Source organism: Myiozetetes cayanensis, unplaced genomic scaffold (genome assembly GCF_022539395.1).
Source record: "Myiozetetes cayanensis isolate MyiCay16 unplaced genomic scaffold, myiCay2020 scf12, whole genome shotgun sequence".
NCBI classification, from domain to species: Eukaryota; Metazoa; Chordata; class Aves; order Passeriformes; family Tyrannidae; genus Myiozetetes; species Myiozetetes cayanensis.
Genome location: NW_026086826.1, coordinates 7,897,683 through 7,914,126, shown reverse-complemented (window position 1 = coordinate 7,914,126; position 16,444 = coordinate 7,897,683). Strand labels below are relative to the sequence as shown.

The following is a 16,444-nucleotide window of genomic DNA, read 5'->3' as shown; positions in this document are numbered from 1 at the left end:
AAAGGTTTTTTTCCTTCCCTACATGTAGCCCTTTTTTATTATTTTAATATAAAAATGCCTTTATAGTAGGGCTGAAGGAGCTTTAGTGTCTTACAACACTGCAACTTTATATTAAGTTAAAGTAAATTTAATAGAAAATCATCCCTTTTGTGAAAAAGAATCACTCAAAGGCAGTGTGTTTGATTTGAGAAAATAAGAAATATTTAGATTATCTGTATAAATATTTCTAATTGTCTCCTCATTTTACAGGTCACATTGCTGCTATTTTGTTACCGATTGGAATTAAGAGCATTGACTTTATGATGCCCCTTGGAGTCACCTGCTGGTGTGTTTGGGCACCAGGTTCCCAGTTTAAGGTACCTAATACACAGTCTGGCATTGAAACCCGTCTTGTTAATTTAGATAACATTCTTTTTCAATCTGCATACGACCTTAGTAGTCTGTTTTGTTCTTTAGTTTCACTGACTAAACAAAGCCTGGCTGCCTAGAGATTATACCCAGGCAAGCAAAACAAAAAACATCAGATGGTGCCAGAACATTACTAGTGCTGCCAGTTAAAGTTGTAGCTGGAATGGAGCTTTATTACCTCAGATCACTACTTTGGCTGTTTTATACCACAGGAGTTGAAACAATGCAAAGAACTCGTGCAAAAAACAACCTCTTGGCTTAACTGTGTAGGCAGAGCATCTGCAATGAGAAATTGTCCACAGTCGAGCTTTCTATTTACCTTGGTTTGCCAGAGGATGAATTTGCTGAACTTGGGCTGAATATCTTACTAGTTCTTTGTTCCCTTTGGCTTTTTTTTTTTTTGAGGGGAAATGTGCCAAAGATTTGTCTCCACTAGCAAAAACATGTATTTTAGTTAGCTCAATTTAGCCTAACCTTGAAAACCCTAGAGGAGATGGAAAAGTTGTGTTAACAGGTGTTAAAGGGGAATTCAACTCAAGATTTCTTTTAGAAATGTAGTGTGGATATTCTCTTTAGGTAATTTGGCAGAGATCAGAGAATCATTGTTTTTTTGAAAACACCCAACACAAATTAAAATAAATACATATGAAATTACCTATGAGCCTATGAGCATCCAGGGTACAATATCAGACAGGTTTATGTACTTCCGTGGCATGCCAGGATGCCCTGTCTTCTGTGTGTATCAGATTACACCCCCATGTATTGAACATGGATCATGAGGGCATTATTGAGGGATTAGGTTTAATTAGTTAGATCCTTCTGATAACGATTCTAGGGGCCCATTCAAATTCTTTTGAAAGATAAGTGCAACCATTTTAGTTCATTTAAACAAATCAACAAACTGAAATCAGCCACAGCTGTGGTATAACCTCTCTTTGTATGCTTTGTATTTTAAATCATCAGCAACAATGATTTTGAATAAAAAATTACTTCCAAAAGGAGTTAGTGAGTAACTTCCTTAGTAGAAGAATTCATTTTGCTTTAGCATGTTCCATCAGAATGTGATTTGGAACAGTAACAAAGGGCTGTTATTTTCTGCAGTTATAGGCAGTTTTATTGTGATGTTCTCCATATTTGACACAACTTAAATCAGACCAGTGTATCTCCCTCTGTAACATTTAGTACTTACTGTCATCTGAGAGAATAATGTACTACTGAGACCAACAGAACGGGGCAGAAGGCAGCAGCTGTTACCTTGTTTCACACACTGCTCCATCAGCTGAAAATCTTGTCCAGCACCATCCTCTTGCAACACAGAGGCCTCAATTAAATTTTCCTGCTGTGCTGTCCCAGCCATAGACAGATTTCCTGACCAGCCACAATGTTTAGCCCGTAAAGTGGCTTCTGGAATACTCAGACTGTCCTGGCAGGAGTGTAGGGGGAAACCTGAGATATGCCCAGTCCTTCCTGTGTTTTGCAGGACATCCCAATCTGCACCCTACTTTTTAAGCTTCTTCTATGACCTTTTCCATAAATTACAGTTATGGCTGTTACAGTGTAAATCTGTCTGGTTTCTAGGCAAAAGGAAGGTACTGCTGATTGAAGTAAACACCAGTGAAGGACCAGGGTGGAAGGAATGGGAAGCAGAAGTATACTGCATGTCTGGTTCTTTAAGAGGGAAATGCTTTTGTGCTGTCAGTTTTCCTGACATTATTGCTGAACTAATTTTGAAGAACCTCTGTGATGAAGCTGTGGCTTGTGGGTTTCCTTAAGGGTGTCTGGGAGTGTGACTGGCAGCAGTGAAAGTGGCTTTAGGTTCTCCCAGCAGCTGCTATTGCTTGGGGTTTTGAGGAACATAAGGAAGCCATTTGAGCAGAGAACAAGTAACATTTTGTTTCGTTTTCTTTTCCCACTTCAGAAATGTGGTGGTAGTTTAATTTTGTATTACTTGTCCTATCAGGTCACTGCATGTCAACTACTGACAACATAATCATCATCATTAAGAAATTATGTTTTACCCTGATAGTGGATGTTTCTTTTTCTGCTTGTTGATAAGTAATGTCTTTTGTTTGTTCATTCAAGTAAAAATTTCTTCCATTTTATTTTTTTATGGGTAACAAAGACACTAAACAAGTACAATCAAGTAGAAGATGGAGCGTTCTGTGTCATCTTCAGTCTCCTACTATTGCCTTTTAAAGGTATTTTCTAGTCCCTCTGTGCACATCCTGACTACAGTAAGAATAAGAACTATGTCAGAGCCTAAACATTTTTTTATTTTATTTCTTCAGAATTATGTTTGATTTAGGGGGTTATGGAGAGGAAGATAGATGGGAGAGAATCACTTTCACCCTACAAGCAGTCATTCTTCAAAGCGGATAATTAAATCAAGTATGACAGTAAGTGCCATCGTAAGTAGATTTTTCTGAATAGATTTATTACACTGTCACTGGTTTTAATACAAATGTTTATAAAAAAATCAGCAAGACGGTGGAAGGAAGACAGTAGTTGTTTTCTGAAGCAAACAAATAATTCTCTTGTGCCTTTCTTGCCAATTCCTGTATGATTCTATGAAATAAAAGCCATTACCAATAAGTTTTCCCAATTCTTTCCATTTTCATCTAGTTTTTAGCTGGTCTTAATGAATTGTCATAAATTCCTTTAGATCAGGGATGGTATTCAGGTACCTCATTGAGGTACCCCAGTGTTCAGATTCTCATCCTTTCGTGGCACGTGTAGAGCTGCGCTGGAAAGCGTTAGAATATTGGAGCCATTTTCCCAAAACCCTTGGAATATCTTCAGCCAAAATTCGACACCATCTCAGAAAGGCCTGAATTTAAAAGAGATAGGGATGATTCTGAAACTAAGATTTGGCTTGCCTGCAGTTGGTTAATCCCCTCTAGTGCTGTGTGTCAGGGGGATGATGCAGCAAAGACGCAGCTGACTCACCTCGCTGGCACCGATACTTGACAGGACTGGGAGGAGTTTGTCAGATGTTGCAGCTCATGTTAAAAACAGGGCGTGAAGGTACTCGGCTAAGCCATTACAGTGACTCACCTAATGACCAAATCCTGTTACCAGTTCTACCGGGAAGCACATTTTAAGGGCATTGTAAAGTCGAGTAGCTCTGTAACAATAACAAAACTTGAATTTTGGTATGGTCTCCTGAGAGTAAATGAATGTTAAAGTTTTGGAGGACAGTTTGACATAACAACGTTATCTGGGAGTCACAGGAGGTGTGAATTGACATTTTGGGACTCAACATTTCACTAAGAAGAACATTTCTGAACTTCCTGAGGGGCTTTACCATTAAGAAATGTGGGTGTCTTCTGCACTCACACTAAAGAGAGAGCAGAGAATTCCTCCCACATGTTCCAGTCACACTTGAGATCTTTCAGTGTTCAGAGGTGAAGGCATTAACAGCAATACAAATTTAATAGAGAAAGCAGCTTCAGTAATCAGGATATCAGTCTAGCAACTAGAAAAATGCTGGAATGAGTTTTGTAGGGCGAACAATTTGCTGCAATCTTTGTGTTATTATAAAACTTACAACATCATCATTTCCTCCTGAGATCCACAGGCCTTGGACACTTTTAAGATTCAGCTGGACAGGGTGCTGTGCCATCTTGTTTGGAATGTGCTTTTGCCAGAAAAGATTGGATCAGAGGATCCTCGAGGTCCACCCCATCCTGCTATATTGTATGAGTCTATGATTCTTTGCTGAGTACAGGAGTTGAGGATTCACAGCATGCTGAATCCCATTTTATCCTCCTAATGCACTGCTGAGATGGGTAATGTCTCATCATTTGATTTAAGCATCTTACCATCCTCTGGGCAGAATTCATTTAAAATTTAATGCAGAAGTCCCTGCTATTTTCTCAACCGCAAATAAGTGATTTCTACTTTAGCCTCCACAGAGACTTTGAAAAGATATGGAGGAATGCTGCTCAACTGGAATGTTCCCTTCACTGCAGCTGTGGTATGCAGCCCACTGGTACAAAAAGAAAATAAGGATAATCTCTTTTCCCAAAGCTTTGGGGTTTTTCAGAGTGTTTGGCTTATTAATATGTTTCAAATGAGGTTACTTGCTCTTTGTAGTCAGTTCTGCAAGAATGCAATACATACATCATCATCTTCTCACAAAAATGAGACTTTTACAGTAGAGTTTGATGTGTAGCAAACTCAGCAAGGGCAAGGGTAAGAACTCAATATTTTAGAGTATTGTCCCTAATCATAAGGATTATATTGCTGTGTTTATTTTTCTCTATACATGATATTTATTTGTTATTCATAAATAGAGAATATCAAGGGTATTACTTAAAGCTAGTGTATATACACACAGGAGGTCCCAAAATATATGCATATGGTTAGGCTGTTATGAACACTATCCATGCTCTCTGATACAAAGTCATATTAAAATATGAAGGAAAAAGATCTTTTCCCTCTCTGTCTCTCTCTTTGGTTTTTTTTTTCCTTGTGTGTTTGTGTGTCTTTTTTGTCCAGGTAAATAATAGAAGTCTGACTGTGGTAATTTTGAGGGTACTAGGTGGGAAATCTAAGGAGATGAAAGGAAGGATAGAAGTAAAGTCAAGGAGACACAGAGCTGAGCAATCCATCATAAAACACTAGTACATAGAATGTGTGCTTCTGGTTCTCTTTTTATTGTCATAGCTGAAAGTATGCAAGTTTCCACTGTGTCAATTTAGAATCAATTTCTGTCTCCTTCTACATTTTCTTCTGGAATTTAAGGTAAAATCATTTTTCTTTAGGTCTGGCATCACTAAGATTTTGCTCATTGGAAGAGTCCTATATACAGTTTAAGCCCTCAATTAATATTGCCTTCATTTTGGGATGCCAGAAAGATTTTTCTTTAAGGTTACTGTTTCTTGTATAAGGAGGAGAGGCAAAAGTAGCAAGGTTTATCCCATCAAAAATTGGAGAAGGTTTTTTCTTCTTATCTGAGAATTAAAATATCCTTTTTGGAACCTGCTTAAAGGATTTGCTTCCTCCTTATTCTGATGAAAGCAAAAATGCAGAAATTATTTTTTTTTGTCCTACTCAACACTCTTCCATGAGAAATGAACAAAGAAGAGAAGAATTGACTTAGCAGAAGGAATTGGCAGAATAAACTCATATTGCTCCCCAAAATCCTTATCTGCACTTGGACCTCGATCTAGAAAGCAGATGGGTGCTTTGCTACTGTGACAGCTCTCAGGAGGTGTCAGGAGACTATTCCATCTAAGTGTGAAGGAGCAGACTCACGCAGAATGCAGCTACATCTGATTTCCAGATAAGTGAGAATCAATTCACAGCAGCACCTCCTGCAGATTGGTGTCAGTAGGAAGAAAACCCAGGTTCAAGGATTAGGGAAAGCCCTGGCTCACCCTGGCTAGGATTCCAACCTTAGCACTATGAAGATTATGGGACATGTTACAGGACACATTAAGCTGCTGTCTTGACTAAAGCAACTACTCACAACAATCAACTCCAACTCAGGTGACTTCTGAGCTGTAAATCATTGGAAGCTTGGGAGGTACACCAGGGCAGTCTCACTACATTCTCCACTCCTACCATTTTCCATAGGTACTGGCTATTGCCACTGCTGGAGACGGGACACTGAGCTGTTTAGACTTTGTTTTTAGACCTTTGTTCTGAGCCAATGCTGCTATTTTTATATTATGTTCTAATTTTCATTAAGGGAGTTATTTTTACTAGGGGACTGTATAGATATCCTTTCAATGAGGGTTTTTGGTTGTTAGGAGTTTTTCCAGTAAAAGAGTGGGATTTCTGTGAGGATCTTTAATGATATCATAGCCTAATTTTACATTTCAGTAGTCAGACCGTATTTTGCCCATTCTCTACCATGAACAGTTTTGCTGACTTTTGCTGAAACTGAAGTTGCTCAGAACTGTTGAAATACACCCAGATGTCACGGCCTGAAACAAAGGAAATCTTACTCAGCTTGTAGGCAGCAGCACACACAGGGCAGCTCTGTTTCTCACTTTGTAAGCCAAGAAAATCCAGGCCTTGATGCATTTATTTGCTTCCAAGTTTCAGAAGTTCAGTCTGTGAACTTCCCAGTGCCCTGATAAACTATTTAATTTGAGCAGTAACTGCAGCATAACTTCTAAGCAAATGCTACAGTTACATTAATATTAAAATCTCTAAACGTTACTGGAGTTAACGGAATTCTCTGGACAGTTGGCAAAATGGAGAGTTGCATCATTTGTTTTGCATTGCCCAAGAGAATTAGTTTTTGAAAATAAACTTGTGAGGAATGTACTTACAAGGAAGTCTAACTATAAAACTGGTGTACAGTGTGCAGTTAAACTTTGATTTTTATAGATAAGATGAAGTTGATAATATTTAGGATGTCATTTCTTACTGTTGTATGTTTACTTGAGGTGTACGCAGTAAATAGTTTGTTTTAATTTATTGGTCAACTGTACAATATAGTTTGTAGATCAGCAGCCTTAAGCCTCTGAAAATGAGTTACCAACAAAGGAAAGCCCGGGTTTAGCTGGGTATTTCCAGTTCAGGCTGAACAGGACAAAAGTTGTTCATACTTGTGTGTTGCTGTGGTGTTGATGTGGTTACATGTACATAATCAAGAGCAAAATTTATCACATTGACTTAGAGATTAAAGCATGTAAATACCTACAGTTAAGCTCTGCTATCCGTCATAGGCAGTGAGGAGGATCTGAGTGTTTCATTAGTATTACACTCTCTGGTTTATGTTGACGAGTTCTAATTATGCTGTTTCTAGACTGCCAACTAGAGAAAAGATGCAGCTCTTCTGAGTACAGCAAAAGCAATAGCAAATGAGCTGTTGTCCTGTCAATCTTTCAGATTTTGGCTTACGTATCTGACAATTTCAGGCAAAACAAAATCCTACTCACAGTTTTGTCTGATCCAACTGTCACTTACATATTGATAACATTAACCCGTTCTGTCTGTGAAATGTTACATCTACTTTTCTTTGCACTTTTGGGTGGGAATTTAAGCTGTTAAGTGTCAGGGGTGATGTCTCATACATTTAATTGCTACAGAGTCACTGCATTGAATTTACTGATTGCACTGAATTCCTAAAACACAAGGCGGACAGTGTTCTTTTTCTTATAGGTAGCAGACCAATCTTAAACCCTTTGTCTTGACTGTGGAGCTAACTTACGATTTCTTTGTGGTTTTTTCGCTTTACTCCTTTATCCCCCCAAATCCTTAGCTGTAGTATTGCAGTGCTTCGGGCATTTCAGGGGATAATCAGTGTGGTGTTGGTGGTGCAGTGTGAAGCACAGGTACCACTCTGCAGCGTGTGGTGCTTGGCTGACTGAAGTGATGGCTGTCATTTCTGTTCCCAGCAGCACCACGGGCATGTTCAGGAGTGTGAGTGCTCAGACTGTATAATTAGTTTTTGGAAATGTTCGATTTTTTCATGCACAGAGAAACTCTGCAGTATGAAATCTGCCATTCTCTGGATTTTTTGCATGTATTCGATAATCCTGTGTCAGGATTCCTGATGTTAAGAAATTTAGGCACTTAGATACAGTTTTGGGAGATGGAATAAATAAACAGACATATATATATACACATATATATGTACATAGATGTATGTGTGTGTGCCCTCATGGAAAAAATCCAGATGGAAAAAAAATGGCATATATGGGAAAATGAAGACATATGGTAGCTTTAAATTAAGTTTACTTTACAGTGAAGGCATTGCCTAAGGCATAATAATGCCAGCAGGAACAATGCCTCCACTTAGGCAAGCTGTGTGTTGGGCAGGGAGTTCTGTGGAAAGACTAGGAAGAACTCTCTGGTACCATGGATCAGATTGTTTAAATGGGAAATCAGAAGACTTTATATTCCAGGCATTTAAAATTATTTATGTATGCTTAAGCTCTTCCAACCGAAGCATAAGTTAAAAAGGAATTTTGGTTTCTGAACCTTCAGGGTTCATTCCAACCTTAATTTTCAACCTTTTCTTGGCAACCTTAAAGGCCAGAAAGGTCCTATATTTTGCTGTTTTCCTGTTGGCTTTTTTTTTAATTAAAGCTCAAATAACCCATGCAAGCTCTTAATTCCAGAGTCTGGAGCTTTATTTAAATGGCCAAACAAAAAGCTGGAAAATGTTTTATAAAATCTTGGTAGCCAGTAAAACTAAATTTATTTTCTAGAGCAAGTAGACAGGGAGAAAATAAGAAAGGAGCATGTTCCAAGCAGATAGGCCTTGTTAATCTAAAATGGGACAAGGAAAACTTTTATCCCGTTTCATTTTTACTTTGGGATGGCATTTGAATTGGCCTTGTGTGTTTGGCAGCTCATCTGCTTCAGATTACGAATGCTCGGAGGGCACGATGCACCCAGGGAGACACTTCCCCTGAACACAAGAAATTTGGATTGGATTTGCAGTTTGGTGATCTGCAAACGTGGGCGTGCATGTACATGTGCATAACACATCTAAAGAAACTCTGCTTGTTTGGGACAAAGTGAAGCATTCCTACAGCTGGAGAAACCTGAGGGAGGTTACAAGTGGAAAGCCTCAGGCCATGTTCACTGCCCTGTGGCCCCCATCAGGGCAAAGCAAGAGAGATCCACCCAAGGTTCAGGAAATTCTCTTCTGGACTAAGAGCTAATATATTAACCAGCTTTACAGCCCACTTAAACCGTTTCTTAAAGGGATTGAAGGGTAGAGAAACTGCAATTTGGCTCCCTCCGGTAATGAATCATCTCCAGTGCCATCACAGTGCTAGAGGTGAACAGGGTAGTGAATCAGAATGCTATAACCAACTAAGTACTTCTTGGCCAGGAAAGAGGATTTGATCCATAAACTTTAATGGTGCATTAGGTAAATTTTATATTATTTATGGCATACTACTAGCACTTGTCTTTTTCATATGTTATCTGCTTTGAACATACTTCTTTTTTTTTTTTTTTTAAGAATATACTGCTTGTTCCACCCCTCCCTTTTCCTTCCTTTCCCCAGAATGCTGACTCAATTCCTTTTACTCTTTCAGTCAGCTTGCAGTTTTAGGCATTTCCTTGTCCAGTTTTCAGGGGAACACACTTTACTTCCCTCTCATCAGCACTGTGCAGCTCTGTTGCAGCTGCTGAATCTCATGCTGGCTGTAGATGGAGGAGATTTCTTTGCAAGCAGTAGATACTGACATAAGACCATCTGTTCTTCATGGAATTCACTGAAACTTTGGACTTGGGTACCAGTTGTGCAGCTGTGTATCAGAAGCAAATTTGGCAGTGATGGAAGGAATGGTAAATCTAGAACCAGCCAGGAGACTGGAGGGATAAATGTAATTTTGTCTCAGATTCTCCTTCTAGATAATTTTATTTCTTTTTTTATAGGTTTTTGCATTAGTCAGCCCTCTAGACTGTTTGCATTATCAGCAAAGTTTGAGTCCTCTGGAGATGAGAGTCAGACTTAAGCAATCTAGTTTATAATAAATTATGAACAGAGCATTTAACTAAATGCAGATATATTGTATTGTTTGGGCAGCTCTTATTCAATATGCATGAATAGTCTTAGTTATGGCATTAGGTTGAGTCAGGTGCTTGGAAATATTTCTTCCTGCTTGAAGTGGCACACACAGTTCATTTAATCAGGTAATTGCATATGTGCAATTAGATGTGCAACATCTAAAATTTTAGGAATTTTACTTTTTGTAATAGATTTCATCTGCTCATCTGATCAAAAATACATCTTTAAATTACATTGCTTACTCAAGTATTAAGTTCTATTACCTTTTAAATTATTAATCCCAAAAGAGCTACAGGAATTGATGAACATTATTCTGTCAACGTTACAAAATTGAGGTACCTGAAAGAAAAAAGAAGTCTAATGAAAATTTTACCTTTTTGAACCCTGTTGATAGAATAAATGCTTTTCCCATGTGAGCAATTTGTGAAGTGATTGCAAAGCCATAAGGGCAGGGGACAGAACTGCAGATAGGTATGAAAGTCAAGCTGTATAATGATGGTAAAGGGGACAGAGCCAGATTCTGTGCTGGGTTTGGCAGCTGCCATGGACGTAGGTGCTGTTTCGGGCAAGAGAACTCTTTCAGCCTGATGCCATCTGAGTGCTTTCCTCTGTGCCAGTTGTTACATGGGCCAAGCCGCCTGTCCTGCCTCTACCACATTTCTTGAAGTAGGAATTAGATTAAAAATGCAGTAATTTCCAGTTACCTGATTGGAAACATGTCCATGAAGTGCTTTAGAAACCCAAGGAAGGAATCCAAGCTTCTATCAGAGACTTTGATCAGAAGTTTCCTCATCCATGTCCTGCAGCAATCTTTGAGTGCTTTTCCCCTTTCAAGCCCCACTGGCAGCAAAAACTCCTGACTGTAGGATTTGCTCCAATTTATTGTACAATGCACAGGATAAATAGAATTAAAACACACAAAAAACCCTCCACACACCCCTACCCAAGATCTTCTGTTTAATTCTTTTAATTAGTAGCTAGATACCTGTATTTATAAATACAACAATATAGGTTTTCTTCACCTTGATCTCTACAAGGTGCCTGTATGGTTAGTATTTTTGGGCTGGCAGTTGTGCCATCTAGCTAATGCATTTGTTCTGTTGTCCTGTGTAGGAGACCCACAGCTAATTTTTAGTCTGGGATTTATTCCCTGCTTAGAGGAATTGAATTAAATTAAGAAACTCATCTATATATTCATTTTACAGTTAATTAAGTACCTCTACTGATCAATTTTCAGTATATTCACCTGCTGAACAGGTGAAGCTGATGAAATGTCTTTAATTACAGATAACAGGACAGGAACATAAGGTGACACAGAGGTGAGCAAGTGCTTATCAGCTGGTGGAGTTCAAATTCCATTAATGCCTTTTTGCATCCAAGCAGACACGTGCACACCTTAAACTATTCCATTAAGGCTGAATCACTGCTGCGTTGCTTCAGCAACTCAATCTTAAAAAACCCAAACAAAACCAAGTAAATAAAAAAACCCAGTCATTAAGCAAATAATTTGGTCATCTTTAAGGATATTTTATGTTTCAGTTGCATTGTGTGTTTAACCAAATGATATATGTTGAATTGTGAACTATTTACTGCACTCGTGCTTTACAGCAATAAGAGAATATTCAGTCGTGGATATTTAGCAGTCATATTTATGTGTTTAAAACATTTTTAATAAAGGAAAATATTTTAGGTGCTATTTCATCAGTCAAGTTACATTCCATTATTCATAGGACCAAACTGATGTAGAAGAATGAAAAAATATAATTGCACATCAATTACTCAGTAGTCCAAAAAACAAAGAGAGCTTTTAAGGCAACATTCCTTACTCTTACATGTTGACACCAGTGGGATTATATGTTTTGCACTTAAAGGAACATTCTGCCTGCTGGAGTTGTGCAATAGTTGGCCAAGTAACAGAAGAGATTCCTCTCCCTGCTACAGAGCTGTAAATCAAAAATACTCCACATGGTGGTTTCTCATTTATGGACATACACCAGGATTGTGGTTCTGAGAAGGGGAAGTGCAGCAGCAGGAGTGTCTGTGGAGATTCCTGCAGACTCACACCAAATTCCTCCTGCCTGCAGAAAGAGCATTGCAGTGTGGTATTTGATAGATTTCACAAAGTGCAACCTGCTGTCTCCTTTGTATGATTTAAGTTTAGAAAATTTTTTAACTACTAGTGTAAAATTAAACACAAATATTGTATTGTCTTGAATGTGTGTTTTGCTGTTAGTGCCTGAATTGTTGCTCAGCTGGAAAACTGGGTTGCAGGTAGTAGGTTACTGTGATTTGGGATAGTTATGTTTTGTCTTATGATCAACATTATTGCATCAGTGTCATTTTATTTTAGTATTTCCCAAACCATTTACACTGTTATGACTGCAATTATGACTAAATGAATATGAAAGAAAATTGAGAAGGAAAGAATATATAAGAAGATAAAAATAATTAGGAGGACAGGAAAAGAAAGTCTCAATAAGAAACACCTGCTAGTATCAAGATGTACAATAATGCCATAAAAATGGCATCATGTCATAAATAGTCGTGAGTCTGTCTTACAATTTCATGAAAAGAAAAATTATCAAATGGTCTTACTTCTTATATCTTAAAATTCTGAAATTAATTAATGATCTTTACGAAGTACAGAGTGAAATAGTTCTAGGTTAGGGGAATGTTGAGAATTCAGTATGTAAATTATATTTTTTAATATTTTCTATTTAATTAAAACATGATAATCTTATAAGCCATACATTCCCTGGATTTCTAGTATAGAAAACATGCCTTTGGAAACAGGGAGCAGAAGAAACTGCTGGCAGGAGCCTTCCTGCCTGCTACTTTGTAGATGTATTAGTTTTCAGCCCTCATTTTGGTTTAATATACAGCAGACACTACAATATTGATGTGTTTAATTTATAATGAAGACTGATGCTGTTTCAGCAGTGATATTGCTTGTTCTGTTTCTGTCAGAACATGTATTAAGGAGCAGCTCACTGTTCAAGGAGCAGTGAAATCTCCAACTGCTACATTAGCTGGACATCATGTCTAATTAATGCCTATTGCAGATTTTTCTGGGTTTCAGATACACTCTTGAATTAAAAATGCCACTCTGCTGTCTGCCATCCAGCTGATTACATAGAGGTCAAACTGACCTCTTGTGTACATCAACATTTTCTCTTATTCTTTTGCAGCATGAGGTGTAGCCCCATGAAATTAGCTCATATAAATTAGGTTGAGAAAATATGCTTACAGTCTTAATGAAATGATAAATTGTGTATGCTTTAAAATGGCATAGATGGGTCTGCTGCATTTTAGATTTGCCATCTCTTCCATCAAATGTAATTGTTTTGAAGAGATTCACTCAAGCCCTACTCAGGTTATTTTCAACTGTAACATTCCAATCTCTTAATAAAAATTCAAGATTGATTGTTCTGGTTATCACAGTTGAAAAATAATTTTGGCTTTTGGGATTCTGAATATTTGCAGTATAAGTGACGTCATTTTACATAAACAAAGAGGTACAATTATTCCATACTGTGCTCTGTTTCTACCAGATGAAGAAGTTAAATTCAGATATATTCAAGTATTTCTGAACATCTGAACTGAAAACACTTTGGAGGTGAAGAAATATGCAGTTACCTTAATATCCTAGTTTGTGCTTCTTTGATAATGTTACAGTTTTATATAAATTTGATCATTCCACAACCCATTGTGAAACACTTTCAAGGCACTTAAAACTTTTAAAGTCTGCAAACCACCTTGAGAAGCCAAGAGGAATTAGCAGATCATTCCTCTATAGTTTTCATAATCATCCCTGTACACTACTCTAGTAACTAGACATCCTCCCAGAAGACACACTGTAGGACTCACACATTACAGGTTTTATGCAAAAAAACCCCATAAATTAACAAATCTCTATGGAAGGAAGGTCAGACAGAGTCAGGCTATATGGTTGTAATGTTCTTTTGTGGCCTTAAAACATACCAGCCTATCTGTAACCCTCTGTCTAGAAAACTTGCAGCTGCATAAAATGTAAAGAGCACATAAAGCGTATCCTGGGGTGGTTTCTAGTTAAAGGCACGCCTGCAGTCCTGGCTTCCTAAACCAGCTTGTGCCACTACTCCTGGAAAGCACCCTGAGATTTCTGATAAAAGGGGCCTTCAGTCCAGAGATCATCAAAGTTTTGTATGATGATCTTCCTCATTTCTCAGGAGGGATCTCTCAATAATCCAGGTGTGGGAAAATGCTGTTTGGGATCAGGAGGACAGGTGTTGCTGGGCTCTCTGAACCCTGTGCAGTGTAAGACAGTCTCTGGTTACCTGTGAGGAGGTTCCCTCATATTGTGTTCTTTGACCATAGAACAGTGGCTCTTTTATAGGCCAGGATTTTGTGTGTTCATGCACACGGTTCCTTTAGTTCTGGAAAACTCAAAATGGTTTAATCCTTCTGACCTTTAGATCCCTGAATCTGTATATGCAATACTGGAGCTACTAATCTGCTTTACCCTGGAATTCCAAAGGGCTGGGTGCATCATTCCATGCTCGGGTATGCAGGAGGCAGGAGTGAGTCATTCCTCTCAGCCTCCAGTGCTCATGAGTTGTAGGAACACTTTTCCTGGAAGAACAAGTCATACTAAATGCCTGTGTGATGTTTGGGGCTTCCTGTTCCTGTGTGCTTGTCCATAGGGTAACAAGGCTATAGGAAAGGAAGGGATGGACACTTTTCCAGGGAAACCAGTGGATATGATTAAAATGCTTTTACATGTGTTTGCTTTACTAAAAAACATATTTGGTGATCGTAAGAGATTTATAAATCACAGAGGTCATGAGTGTCTGACTCTGACTGATGAAAGGCCTTTCTGTACTGTCTTGCTGTAGCATAGGTTTCAAATTCAACTGTACCAGAACAAGTTGCTTTATCCTCTTACAGAATGTCTTACAGTGGGGATTTGTACCAAAATGGTTCTGCTGCTGCTCTGCTTGCTGCACTGCTGCAAGGCCCAGCCTTCTCTAGCCATTTGGCTGGGTTTGATTTGTTAGCAGTCACTTGTCTGTCCAGCGTAGACATAACCTCATGCATTGTACCTCTAAAGAAACAATAGAAATCATTGAGATCTGCTACCCATTTGTCAAAATATCAGTGCTTAGAATCATAGAAAGTCCTATTATACTTACAAACATTAGCATGCTAATATTCTGTTCTCCATGTCCTTTTGGTTATCAAGTGTCCAGTAATAGAGGATCTTACGACACAAAAATTAACATATAGCAGTTATTACAGAGCAAATTACAGATAAACACATTTCCTGCAAGAGTATTTATGTTGAAGTGAAAAGATATAAAATGAAACTGTTACTTTAGGTTGTCACACTTCATTGACCTTTTGACTTCCTTATGTTCTTAACAAGCTTTCCCAAAACCCCAGCACAGATTCCTACCACTCCTTACACAATACTCAGTGCAGAAGACATTGCAAAAGGTCAATATTCATGGGGTCTGTAAGGGAGAGGCAGAAAAATGGGATTTCCACTGAGGAGCAAATGCAGGAGAGGTACAGTTGGAAAATACCCCAGTTCCAGAGTTCAGGAGATCTTCCACCCTAGCCAAGCCCTAGTGAGTTGCTCATGGTTAAACCAGAAAGGCAGTTGTAGGGCACTGTTTTGCAAACCTGCCAACAGATTTTAGTGGTCATAATTTTTCTCTTGACAGAAAATAAGTATGAACTCCAGTTTTATGGCCTGATGTCAGGGGATGTCATTTCAACTCCAGCTCAGGAGCAGAGAGCTGTTTCCTTCTGGGAGCTGTCATCGTAGATTTGTGCCAACCTACAGTATGATCATTTATTGTCAGAAGGCTGACAAGTGCTGTTGTAATTGTTACAGAGATATCTGAGGCTCTGAGCAGGTTGTTTTAACTCAGGTGGTTGGAGGCATCCAGGACAATTTGTCTGTGAGATGCACAGAATGATCAACAACAACATGACCACACTAATTCAACACTGATTATATGAAACTCATTTTAATTTGCAGAGGCCATAGTGGTTACCATGAGTTATTCTTGCCCTCTGACTGTGTACAGAGGGGTCATGGATGATGATTGAAAGTCCACCTGTCTCTCAGAGGAGCCAAATGTGCTGTAGGCACTGCCAGGGTGAAGGTATGTAACCACATACCTGGCACTGCCTGCTAAAGTTCCTAAGCTGCAAGTGCAACTGCTGGTTCTGCTCAGGAGAGCTCCACAGCAGTATGGAAAGGTTCTCTGGAGCAGTGCACTGCTGCACACTTCACAGTTGGAGAGACAAAATGGTGGCGTTTGTTCTTGTGTGTATTTTCTAACCCAGAGGCTCCAGGAAGGTCAGGCCCTTGAGAACATTCATTTGGCCAGAGCACCCTTATTCCAGAGCCTCGCTGCAGCTGAGGGCCTAGTCCTGGACTGGATGGGAAACCCTCGATGCAATACCCAGCAGAGAGAAAGGGAACAGCAGCAAGAACACATCTGCTGAGCCAGACAGCCTGCCCAAAAAATCCTGCTCACAGCAGCTCTCCAAGCCTCT

General features: G+C 38.8%; 1 protein-coding gene across 3 annotated transcripts in view; it reads left to right on the top strand.

The window, feature by feature from the left end:
- The window catches only part of EPS15 (epidermal growth factor receptor pathway substrate 15), a 67,206-nt gene that overhangs the window by 980 nt on the left and 49,782 nt on the right, over positions 1-16,444 (top strand). For all 3 annotated transcript variants that reach the window (XM_050306860.1, XM_050306857.1, XM_050306859.1), the window contains exons 2-4: positions 250-356; positions 2,531-2,606; positions 2,697-2,804. In XM_050306860.1, coding sequence (XP_050162817.1) covers positions 2,736-2,804 — 69 coding nt within the window. In that variant the 5' untranslated portion in view covers positions 250-356; positions 2,531-2,606; positions 2,697-2,735. The remainder of the gene's footprint in view (positions 1-249; positions 357-2,530; positions 2,607-2,696; positions 2,805-16,444) is intronic.